This window comes from Solanum tuberosum, unplaced genomic scaffold (genome assembly GCF_000226075.1).
Source record: "Solanum tuberosum cultivar DM 1-3 516 R44 unplaced genomic scaffold, SolTub_3.0 scf00376, whole genome shotgun sequence".
Classification (NCBI taxonomy): Eukaryota; Viridiplantae; Streptophyta; class Magnoliopsida; order Solanales; family Solanaceae; genus Solanum; species Solanum tuberosum.
Genome location: NW_006239305.1, coordinates 81,408 through 94,475, shown reverse-complemented (window position 1 = coordinate 94,475; position 13,068 = coordinate 81,408). Strand labels below are relative to the sequence as shown.

The 13,068-nt window shown below is 29.8% G+C and overlaps 1 protein-coding gene across 1 annotated transcript; it reads left to right on the top strand.

Moving 5' to 3' along the window:
- The first annotated feature begins 3,452 nt into the window (after positions 1–3,452).
- LOC102585891 (GDSL esterase/lipase 5-like) lies at positions 3,453–10,271 on the top strand. The gene is made up of 5 exons (XM_006362032.2): positions 3,453–3,760; positions 4,519–4,643; positions 8,009–8,230; positions 9,025–9,280; positions 9,959–10,271. The coding sequence occupies exons 1-5, from the start codon at positions 3,478–3,480 to the stop codon at positions 10,180–10,182; spliced, it is 1,110 nt and encodes a 369-aa protein (XP_006362094.1). The 5' UTR covers positions 3,453–3,477; the 3' UTR covers positions 10,183–10,271.
- Positions 10,272–13,068: the final 2,797 nt, after the last annotated feature.

Sequence of the window (13,068 nt, the reverse complement as noted above, 5' to 3'; positions counted from 1 at the left end):
CTATGGAGCGCAATTATGCAAACTTTGCTATAGCATACAAATATGAATTTTGTGTTTGCTATATGTGAAAGTTGCTCAATAAAAAATGCATCAATATTTATTACTCCATTATATATAGCTTTAATTACGTACTACAGTCTAAAAGTTAGAAGATTTACCTCAAATCATAAGCATATATATTTCTATTGATGTTAATATTACTACTTTATGATAATTTTTGAATGTCGAATAGTGTCAAAGACGAATATTATTTTGCTAAAGTCCTTCATACTACATAAATAATATGGAAAAACTACATAAATTAGATATGCTTTGCTCTATATATATTATTATTAATATTACGTATCTTACCACTAATTAAGAGTTTTCTATCATATATTTAAAAAAATACACTTTGATACATTTATTTTTGCTACCAAATACACAAAAATAGGGAGAGAGGCGAGCGAGATGGGGAGGGAGGCAAAGAGATTCGGTGTGTATCTCAGATACATGCGAATCATACTAGATGCATTCCATGATCTTTGATTATTATTATTATTATTTTTAAAAGAAGAAGATGCATTCCTTGATCTTTGATTTTTATTTTTAAAAAGACTTAAATTAAGGGATTTGATTAATTTAAATTTTTCAAAATTAGTTGCTCATGTATCACACAAGTTTTGTATAAAAAATTTCCTATGTATCTCCATCTCATTGTTTATGAGATTTTATGTTATATGGCAAAGTTGTGGGAAAAGAAATAAGAACAACTTTCACATATAGCAAACACAAAATTCATATTTGTATGCTATAGCAAAGTTTGCATAATTGCGCTCCATAGCAAACATAAATATGTATATTTCACTATACATATACAAAAGAAAGCAGTTGTATAATCTGCTTTGGTATACATATACAAAAGATCAATTGTATAAAGTGAGAAAGGCGAGTGAGCGAGCGAGATCTGGGAGAGTGGCGAGCGAGATCTGGGAGAGGGGAGAGAGGGGAACGAAAATATATGTATATATACAATTTTCTCTCGCTTTATACAAACACACTTTATACACTTGCGTTTGTATAAAAAATGAGAGAGGCGAGGGAGAGAACGAGAGTGGCGAGCGAGATTCACCAGGAGAGAGCTGAAATAGCAACAGTTTGCTATGAGGTACAATTAAATCAAACTATATTTATAGCATTTAATTTGAATTAATAGTTTGCTATTATATACAATTTTCCCAAGAAATAATTTGCTCCTAAAATTATGAGATTATTGGTGTTTACCAATTATGAAACATCAAATCAGGGCTAATATAGGAAGATATGTTCAAAGAAATAAGTTTTTTGCTCCTAACAAATTTAAACAACGTATGAACGATTTTAATGTCTTTTTACTCCTAGTGTGTACTATTTTTTTTATTACAGTCAAATATTTTTATAATATTATTATCTTTATGAAAAAAATAAAATCCAAAAGTCGTTGATTACGATTTGTTCGATAAAATATTTAAACAACTCATAACGTGAATAACATCTTCTATCAACTAGGATATGGTTAACAATATTTGTTGTCATTTTCATGACTCATTGACTATAACTAACTTATTATTTTATTTTTAATTAATAACAGATATTTTTTCAAAAATAAAATAAAATTCCCTAATGATAATTAGAGTTTAAACTTTTTTATATTAACATTCGTGAAGATTTATTTTACCATCAAGTTATGTAGAAGGAAAATACAATATTGGTCTTTTTAAAAAAAAAGAAAAAAAAAGAAGAAGTTACAATTGCTTAAGCAAATTTGTTTTGTAAACAGAACCTTATTAAAAAAGTATTTGCACAATGAATTTAAATGAGTTAAATGATAATTACATATAGGGTGTGTTTTCATTATTTTTTTTTCATATTTGATTAATTAAAATATTTTGAAAAATATATTTTTTAGAAAAAGAAAATTCTTTAGAAAATAAAGAAAATGACTTTTGTACTCATGAAAATAGGAGTTTCATAAGTGACATTTCAAGTTAATTGTCTCTTATTCACTTACTTTATACCCCTAACCCCGCATCAAACAGTCACACGCCCGCCCCCATTCCACCTTATAATATTTGTTATATTATATATAAGTATTTTCGAGATAATATTTTTACTTATTAAATATTAAAAAGTAGATATAAAAACTCACTTTCCCCCTAAAAAAATATTTTCTTTGGTATCAAACACACTCATAATTGTTAATAGTAATAACCATTGACTTGGTAACCCAAAAAGAATTTTTTAAAAATCAGAAAAAGGTCAAAATTATTTCTAAATTATGTGAAATAGATCATTTATACCCTTTATTAGATTTTGTTGTTCAACTTAGGGTATTTAAGGAAAAATCATGTGTTGTAGAATATGCCACTTATTGAATTGTGGGCAATATGGCTGGTTGTCTAGTTTTAAGCAAAGAGGTTGATGAATTTATTCAATTTTCTGTCACCATATCTTTAAATCAAGTGGTCCACAACTAAGTCATCGATTTCATCAGGTCAGAATTAATGACTCATAATTTTTTGTAGAAATTCTAGTTGACAACGTTTAAGTGAAGGAATTAGTTTTTTTGGTTTGTCATAATATTAAAAAATTGAATTGTTAACTCTTGAGGGTATGTGGTCTCTTTGGAATAACGGTGCATTTTTTATCCCAAAATATAATAGAGGATATAAATAATCTATTTCGCATGGTTCAGGAACAATACTTCAAATCGCTTACAAATGCTTAAAAAATTGGTAAGTTACACATTTGGCTAGTCGACTAATAAAAATAATAGTATTCACTAATCAAATATTTTTAAAAATACAGCATTTTATGTATATCATATATTAATATACAAAATAAAATGTTTGTTGGCTATTATTTTTCTGAACGGTTATTTATATCAATTTTTCATTAAAAAATTCTCATACATGTATAACAATATACTCCCTTGAAGATATTTTTACTCGAAAATTCTAGTTTTTGAAGTTATGATTTTTTAAACTTAAAAATTGTATTTGAACATGTATTCTATTTGGGTAGTGTTAAATGGCCAGAAAATTTGGTAGAATTCGGCCAGAAATTTGAAAAAATTAGAATATCCTTTTTATTTTAAAATAAACTGATCTTTTTTCTATTTTTAATTAAAAGGTATTAAAGTTGAATAGGTAAAAATGTTCAAAAAGATAAAATAATATAGTATATGTTATTTTACCATTCTGACCAAATTTTCTGGCCAAAAGGATATTTCCTTTTATTTGGAAAAAACTTGAAGTTTTATAAGTGGAAATGCCAAAAACCAATTTGAACAAGCTTTTTATAGGAACTTTATTATTATTTCTTATAAGGCAGATTTTCAAAATTTATGACCAAACAGATATTTTAAAAAATAATGGTCATACGCTAGCACGCTATATATATAAATATATCTTGATAAAAAGGAGGTTCAAAATTTCTCATTCACAAATAAAGTCAAGCATGGCAAAGCCTTTGGGTACCTCAAATTTCACCCTAGTCCTAATTATATTCTTATATCTTTTAACTTATTGCTTCCATATCCATATTGTGGAATGCCAATGTCAAAAAACAAAAGGAAAGGCATCTCTCTTCATCTTTGGTGATTCTTTTTTTGATGTGGGCAACAATAATTACATCAACACCACCACTCTTGACCAAGCCAACTTCGAGCCTTATGGAGAAACTTATTTCAAGTTCCCCACCGGTAGATTTTCCGATGGACGTCTGATTTCCGATTTCATCGGTAAGTAATATTGTTGTTGAGACAACAGATTTAAAGTTTATAGATTTAGAATTTTAGTATTAATAGTTGTATACATTTAAATGGATTATTTAAAGATAGCTATGGGGGTTTGGATTAAAGTTGCTGGTTTGACCGAATATGTAATTGAAAGCCTAATTCCGCCCCTGACTCGATGATCGTGCTTGTCGTGGAACTATAGTATTAAGTATGAATTCAGACGAGTCTAATTATTTTAGTGTAAATTTTATATTTTAAATTAAGAAATTTATTAAATATGCATACATATTTATTCTGAATCCAATAAGTACAACGAGATATATGAATACAATAACAAATTCAGAACTTATAAGGAGTTGAGATTAATGAAGGTATTCAAATAAACCTCCTTCATTTTAAAGTTCAAAATCTAAACAAGTATACTTATAAGTCAAAATAAAATATAATATATTTTTAACATATAAGGTTTTGAATAGTCTTATATCGAAATCTTTAAATAATAACATAAATGGTTCAAAAATTACTTTATATCACAAATTTGAATTATAAATGTGATATGATATTCTTCCTTCTTTTTTAATTCTCTTCTTATTAAGATTTCTGACTCCGCTACTCGTTTCAATTTTTTTATTTTTTTTTGTGTGTTTTTGGTTGGGGGTGGGGGTGGGGGGGCTCTTTAGCTAGCCAGCCTAGATTGTTACATGACAATATATTGTACTGTATATATATTTGTCTTTTTTATTGTTTTTATTTGGTGACAGCTGAATATGCAAAACTGCCATTGCTGCCACCCTTTCTGCAGCCCTCTAGCCAACACAGCTATTATAATGGAGCAAATTTTGCCTCCGCCGGGGCCGGAGCTCTTGTCACTACTTTTCAGGGATCGGTAAGTCGTTAAATTTCCTCCTTATCGAAAATTCTAATAAGAGAATTCAAAATCATGTAACGTAGATAACAGTTTGAATCATACTTAAAATAGTACATGTTTAATAGAACAATTATTTAAAAAAAATAAAAATTCTTGTTTTTTTGGTGACTATTCAAACTTTGACATAAGTTAAAAAGGATGAAGTAATTATTTTGTTCACTTAAAGAAGCTAGCTATATTAGGTGGAATCAAATGTTTTCTATAGAGACAACTCAGAATTACTAAATTTGTATAGTTGACTTTTTCAAAAATAACTTAACAAGTAATTATGACTCACTATTCAGCATAAGAGTCCATATTGTTAAAAATAATTAACGTTATAAAAGCGACTCAAATTTATCTTTCACATTTTATCGTTGTTCATTTTATCCAAAATGTGTTGATGATTTTATGATATCTAGTACTGCTTCCTTTGTTTCAATTTATGTGGCACTTTTTGTTTTTTGAGAGTCAAATAGTTTAAGTTTGATCGAAAATTTGCGCATGGAATCTTCAATTTAATTATATATTTGTAAACTACGTAAAAAGTAATATAAGTCACAATAATTTATCATTCAAAATAATTAAAAGATATATGAAAAATTTATGATTAAAGATAGACTTTATTAAATCTCGAAATCTGAAAAGTGCTACATAAATTAGGATGGAGGGAGTATGTGTTTGTTGTCCTATTCGTATTTCCTAGTGTCGACATTCTGAAATAAATAAAAAAAGGGACTATGCAAGCTATTTTTAATATTAGGAACATATTTTTTAAAGTCAATGTTGATATAATTAGTAAGGTGAAATTAATATATTATATTATAGAATATGTTAGGCAGATTCTCAAAGCCGTTATATGTTCCATTAGCTACTTTTTAAGGTTCATTTCCGCTACAATTAAGATGAGAGATCGCGAATACGATCTTATCCGCATCGGTTATTTATATCAAATTAATGTAACATATAGTTAATTAGTAAATACTCGTAATAATAGTTGAATTGGTGAAGACAGTGATATTCCATAAAGGAGGTTAGAGATTGATTTTTTCTGTCAAATATTTTTTCAGTTGAGGTGTCAAATTGGAATTTGTCTAGTATAATTTACATTTTTATGTGATTTTTGAGCTATTGCAAAAGAGTGATGTTGTGCAAATATCGTGGATTTACTAGTACACAATCACAAATAAAGAAAACAGAGAAGAAAAATAACACAGGGATTTAATGAGGTTCAACTAGGTCTAGTCCTCCAAGCAAAAGCAAAGAAAATTTTTCACTATGAAAGAAAGAGAAGTTTATAATGTTCTCAATCCCTTCGGACTACATTGTGTCATATACAATACTTTATAATCCCCAACTACATACCCTATTATAGATCTCAAGTAACCCCAACTCTCAATCCTAAAAGGACAATATATTCCTTTTCCAAATCTATGAGGACAAAGAGTCTCCTAACTAATGATTTTATACAAGGAAAAAAATCAAGAAATAATTAATAAATGAGTTTACCTAGTGCACACCTAAAAGGTAGTATCTAGTTTCAAAAAGTAAAAGAAAACAAACTTGTGATGATTAGATAATACTCCCTCAGTCCCAAAATAATTGTCTTGATCATTCGGAATACGAGGATCAAACTCATATTTAATTTGAATTAGGACATTCCTATCATATTTACTTATTCTCATTATAGCTTGAAATAATTACTTTTTATTTCACTAATTAAAAATTTCATACTAAGTTCCAAGTCAGATACATCTAGATACATGTTTTTTAATTGCTACCAGATACATGACTTGAATAACTAGGGAGTGATCGAGGCAAGCGAGAACTAGAGGGAGATGAACGAGATTTGTCTATATATATACCAGATACATGCGAATCACACTAAATAAGAGAGTAATGGCGAACGAGATGGGAGGGAGGCGAGCAAGATTTGTCTATGTATCCCAGATACATGCGAATCCACTTTGATACATAGCATCTAGAACAAATTACACCTAATTTTAACTCCATGTATCTAAATGTACCAAAATTTGGTAAGATTATGATATTGCAAACTAGCGTGTATCTAAGTAATTAACTACTGGACTAATGAGATTTTTGTTAGTTACCCTAGAATTCTCAATATTTTTCTAAAATAAAATTTGCATATTTAAAAATAATATAAAAAACATTATAAATCACAATAATTAATTAACAATTGAGATGGAGGAAGTAATTATGTATATATTCTAACACATGTGGTGCATTAATTTGATAAATTTGTACTAGGGTTTGGATGCATGATTGCTTATTACAAGTGATAAGACAATCAATAGAGACCAATGACAGCTTTGTACTAGAGGTCAGGCCCAAAAACAAATACACTGCTGTTTTATTTGGACTTTATATTATATCCACACCACAATTTTAGTAGGTAGGTGGTCCATGAACCTTAATCAACAAATGAAATCACAAACAAATCGTGTATATTTATAGTGAAATATATTGTATTCGATGCTTAATAAGTGTATTCGAACGTATGCAATATCTTTGCTTATTGTATCCAAATAGATTACGAATGAGATCTGTTTATTCGTATCAAAAGTCATAGATATCTGACATGATTATACCAAAAAAAAGAGGGAAAAGGACAAATATACCTCTGAACTATCGTAAATGGTATGCAGATATCCTCCGTCATACTTTTGGGACATTGGTGCCCCTGCCGTAAAAAAACTAGAGCATATATGCCCTTCACTCTAACGGAAGACTAAATAGGGACACGTGCCACAATCTTATCCGTCGATCTGCTATTTAATAAATGTCGGGTCGACAGATAGGATTATGACATGTGTATGTCCGTTAGTATAAAGGGTATATATAACAAATAAATAAAATCATTGTTTTTCCAAATTACTTGTTTTTTTTTGGGAAAAAGGACAAATATACCCCCGAACTATCGTAAATGGTATGCAAATACCATCCGTCATACTTTTGGGACATTGGTGCCCCTGCTGTCCAAAAACTAGAGCATATATACCCTTTATACTAACGGACATACACATGTCATAATCCTATCTGTCGACCCGACATTTATTAAATAGCAGATCGACGGATAAGATTGTGGCACGTGTCCCTATTTAGTCTTCCGTTAGAGTGAAGGGCATATATGCTCTAGTTTTTTTACGGCAGGGGCACCAATGTCCCAAAAGTATGACGGATGGTATTTGCATACCATTTACGATAGTTCGGGGGTATATTTGTCCTTTTTCCCAAAAAAAAACAAGTAATTTGGAAAAACAATGATTTTATTTATTTGTTTTAGATCAACATGAATTGTTTAATTAATTTTGTTTTTTCAGGTTATTGATATGGAGACTCAGCTAAAAAACTTCAAAAAGGTGAAGAGTTGGTTGAGAAATAAATTGGGCAAAGGGAAATCACAAAATATTTTGTCAAATGCAGTCTACTTATTTAGCATTGGAACCAATGACTACTTAAGCCTCTTTGTGACCAATTCTTCAATACCAATCTCTCCTCAATACCAACAAATGGTAGTCGGGAACTTGACGACCATCGTTCAAGTAAGTTTATAAGCTGGTTAAATTGATTTATAAATATTTTTCGATCAATAGGTCATTTTGGGTTTAACCCTTTGAAATGATCGATGCAAAGAAAGGATCATGATTTAATCCGTTTAAATATTAACATCTACTAAAAAATGAATTGTTTTTCCCACCTCTAAATTCGTCCAATTTTTTTTCTTCTTTTAACTAAAAAATGAGCTCACTAAATCAAAAATGATATTTAGCGATAATTAGCTTATATCGACCCTCTCACTTCGTTCGAGCTACCTTTTAAGCCATCTCACGGTGAAAAAAGTGGTTAACTATCTCGAAAAAATCCATATTGTCCATCTGAATTGGCTCAATTACAGCCAACTCCCCCTCCCCATTCTCGATTTCTATCGCGACAGAGGGAGGTATCATAATAGAGTCAAAATCACAATTAGAGTCAATCCGGATAAAAGGGTGAATCCAATCCCCTTCTTCCTGATCTTATTGGCCTTACAGCAGGCCTAAGAGCAATGGAGTTGTCCATCCCCTATCTATTCATCGGGCTTTGGCACGCTGACAAAACTCTTGGCCTTACAAGACACGGGTAACTATGTAAATGTCCCTAAAACCTATAACGATATTGGATCCAATGCCAATTAACTAATGTTGGTAAAGGCTTTAACAATACTCTTTGTTAATGCATATATTTATTGCTGCTAAAAGTTATTTTTATTGTAGTGACTGTCTCATGTCACCAATAATTGATTTTAGCAATTTCTAGTCTTCATTTATCTGGTGTTTCATTCATATGAATTCCACAGGAGATATACAAAATTGGAGGCAGGAAATTTGGGTTCCTTAATTTAGGAGACTTGGGGTGTCTACCAGGCTTAAGAATGCTGAATTCATCTAACAAAAATGGGTGTTTGGAGAAAGCTTCAAATATGGCCAAATTACATAATGTTGAGTTGTACAATACCCTCTTGAAAATGGAGAAACAATTGAAAGGGTTCAAGTATTCACTCTATGACTTCAATAGTAGTTTGAGAGAAAGGATTGATCATCCCTCCAAATATGGTATGTATCATTTTCAAGCCATATATATACATGATTAATGTGAATAATTGTTTTATATATATATAATACTGAGCGATAAGAGTAAGATCTGTATATATACATACCACCGTCCCAAGATTTCTCTTGTGGGATCACAGTGAATAATGTTGTTGTTGCCCGTCTAAAATAGAAAGAATGTGTCGAATCCTTCTTTCATTCCTTTTAAAATATAATAATAACAATAACATATTCAGTGTAACTTCACAACTATATTTGTGGAGGTCGATAGAATGCACATAGACCTTATCCCCATTTCGTAGAAATAGAAAAATAGTATCACCCTCGAGTTATTTCGAAACCGTTTGAAAAAGGATACACATAAATATAATGAATTTTGTATATTCCTTTTAAAATATTAAATACATATCAAATGTTTTTTGAATATCTTTCATCCCTTATTAATTTGTCGTCTCTCTTTTGTTATATTATGTGTCTATGGTCCATTCCATTGCTATTCCTAAGCTTCATAATTTTTCATTTTTAAATTTATTTTACTTGTTTGAAAATATCCATTTACATGAAAATTTACACAAATTAGAATTAATGTTATGTTGTGAAGTCATGCTATCGGAGAATTCAGAATCTTGAATTCATAAAATTTAAATTTTGAATTAAATTATATCATTGCAATTATAACAGGTCTCAAGGAAGGAAAAATAGCATGTTGTGGAATAGGACGATTCAGAGGGATACATAGTTGTGGAGGAAAAAGGCCAGTGGGACATAAATTTGAGCTTTGTCAAAATCCAAATATGCATGTATTTTGGGACTCTTATCATCTAACTGAAACTATTTATCACCAAATGGCAGCTGAAATGTGGAATGGATCTTCTACTTTCAAGTCCCTCTTTCAATGCTTGTAAACTAACTAGCTATTCTTTTCGTCTCAATTTATGTGACGTTATTTGATTGGATATGAAATTTTATAAAAGAAAGATCTTGAAATTTGTGGCCCAAAATAAGTTGTATAAAAATATGTTATTATAAATCATCTCATTAAAGAATAAAATTTGAAGTTCAGACTTAAATTATTTTTAAACAAGGAAGAATGACTTTTTTTTTTGTATGACTAAGAAGGAACGTTATGATATATAAATTGGGAGATATTGAGTACTAAAATGTGAAAAGTAAATTGTATTACCATCCACTACAATAATAGCTAGCAAATATTTTTTCTTTTTGTATGATATACCGAAAATATATATTTTTGATACAAAATAGTGTATATTTTGTTTGTATATTTAGCTAGTGAATATAATTATTTTTGCGAACTAGCTAATATTAACTCTAATAACACAAGTTTGTCCATTTTGAGAAACTTAATTTCCTCTGTTATCCATACACGTGTTCCTATTATGCTGCAATTAAAACTATTCCCATATTTTGTAGATATATGGTTCACACAAAGAAGATTGATGGCAAATTTTAATGGAGTTTAAGATGGATCAAGTAAGGGTGGACGGTAAGGAGAGGCGGAGCCAGTATTAAGAGTTTGGGGTTCTAAATTTTAGAACAAAACAGAAACATAGTAAGTTTTTATGATTTTTTTTTCATTTTCACTATGGATGTGTTTGAAAGAGTTTTCTTTTGTTGAATGTGCTTAAAGAATACAAAATCTGTGAAATAAGAAAAAAATCAATCCGAATATTCATTATGGTCGTTTTAGACTAATTATTTGTAGATCACACACTAACTGCATTTATTTCAAGCCATAATTTGATGGAGTTTTCAATTTAGAGGGATAAGAAGCAACCATCTCAACGCACATAACTACCTACAGGCAACACTTAGTTGGTGTCAAAGGTTCCTAAATATTAACCTATATATAGATTATAGAGATAACGGTCTGAAAAATATCCCAACTTTGGCCGGATTTGCTATTGCGATACTAAACTTTCATGAGGATCTATTACCTCCCTAGACTATTTAATACCGTATTTTAAACATATATATTTGCCCATGCGGACATAAAAAATAATGCAAAATTATAAATAATAATGTATCCACGTGGGCACATATATACCTTTAAAATACACTATTAAATAGTTCAGGGGGTAAAAAATACGGTATTAAATAGTCTAGGGAGGTAATAGGTCCTACTTTCATGAGGACCTATTACCTCCCTAGACTATTTAATACCGTATTTTAAACATATATATTTGCCCATGCGGACATAAAAAATAATGCAAAATTATAAATAATAATGTATCCACGTGGGCACATATATACCTTTAAAATACACTATTAAATAGTTCAGGGGGTAAAAAATACGGTATTAAATAGTCTAGGTAGGTAATAAGTCCTCATGAAAGTTTAGTATAGCAACAGCAAATTCGACCAAAGTTGAGATATTTTTCAAACCTTTATCCCTAGATTATATATAGATGATGAGCTCATGCTTTCTTAAAAGAAAAAGGAAAATCTTCAACTATAAACCCCAAGAAATAACTTGCCTTTGAAGCCTTATTATTTTATCAGCCAAAAATATTGATTGAGATGATTAGGATAATGTTTTAAAGCATTAAAGTGATTGTATATACATGTCAAACTGCTCGATTCTGTTTTTGTTTTAACTGAGACAGAACTTGATGCGAGATATGAATGAAACGACTAAATTGATATTGTGATATTATTTTTTGACGAAAGTTCCTATTTCACTTTGTTACTCTGTTAAATGTTGGAGATATTTCTCACTGACCTCATACATTCATGTTTGTTTTGACAAAAATTAGAAGAGGCCGAGAAGCATATTACATGAAACACTTGTCATCTTTGTCAACATTTAAATGGTTTTCATATATATATACTCCGTCTGTCTCTAATTACTTGTTCACTTTTGAATTGATACACCTATTAAGAAAATAATGATTCACATAGTAAGTTTACAATTTTATCCCTATTAATTATGAAGTGAGATGAATTAAAAATGTAAGGTAATTATACTGCCACGGATATAAAAATGTATCACTTATCTCGATTCATCCGAGTAAATATTTACTTCCAATTCGTAATACTCAGCAGTTAGCCTGCAATTCTTCAACATTTTCTTCCATCTGATTAAAATATTCACATTGCACAAGCCAAGTTAAAAAAAAAAAAAAGTAGCACCAATTTTGATAGTGTTGTACAGGCCATATTCCCTTGGTCTTCTACATGTATGCTTAATGTAATTTATTTTTAAATTAAGGATATTCTGGTCATTTAATCTATAATCAATGTGTTAGTTTATATTACGTGTCATGTATTGTATCCCTTCAATAGACACGTAGCAGTTTTTTTTTTGTACCTGTATCACTTCTGTCTCTGTCTCAACGTGCTTTGCTCTCTTTTGTAAATTTTTTAAATTTTCTTTGGATTCTCTTCATCTTTGATAATTTCCAAGGAAAGAAAGTCTCACTTCAATTTATTGCATCTCTAATTAAGCTTGACTGAGGCACAAATTTGTAGAATTATCTATTGGACTACAAAAAAATCCTAAATTTTGGGTCTTCCTTGGGTCTACGAAATTGAATTGAAAGAATAAAATAAAGGGCAAATTACAGAAATCACATGCTTTTAAGGTGAAATTACAATTTATCCCTTAAAAGTTTATAATTACAGAAATCCTTCATTTTCGCGCATCAAATTAGTGTATCAACGCTTATATTATTGTATCTTGCGCATCAAATTAATATATCAGCGCTTATATTAATGTATCTCGCGCATCAGATTAATGTATCAGCGCTATATAAGTGCTGATACATGCGCGA

Bases quoted from the DNA above. Each gene is read 5' to 3' on its own strand.
- LOC102585891 (XM_006362032.2), top strand. From the start codon at position 3,478: ATGGCAAAGCCTTTGGGTACCTCAAATTTCACCCTAGTCCTAATTATA. The intron at 4,644-8,008 runs GTAAGTCGTTAA...TTGTTTTTTCAG, and splicing joins TCACTACTTTTCAGGGATCG to GTTATTGATATGGAGACTCA. The intron at 8,231-9,024 runs GTAAGTTTATAA...TGAATTCCACAG, and splicing joins ACTTGACGACCATCGTTCAA to GAGATATACAAAATTGGAGG.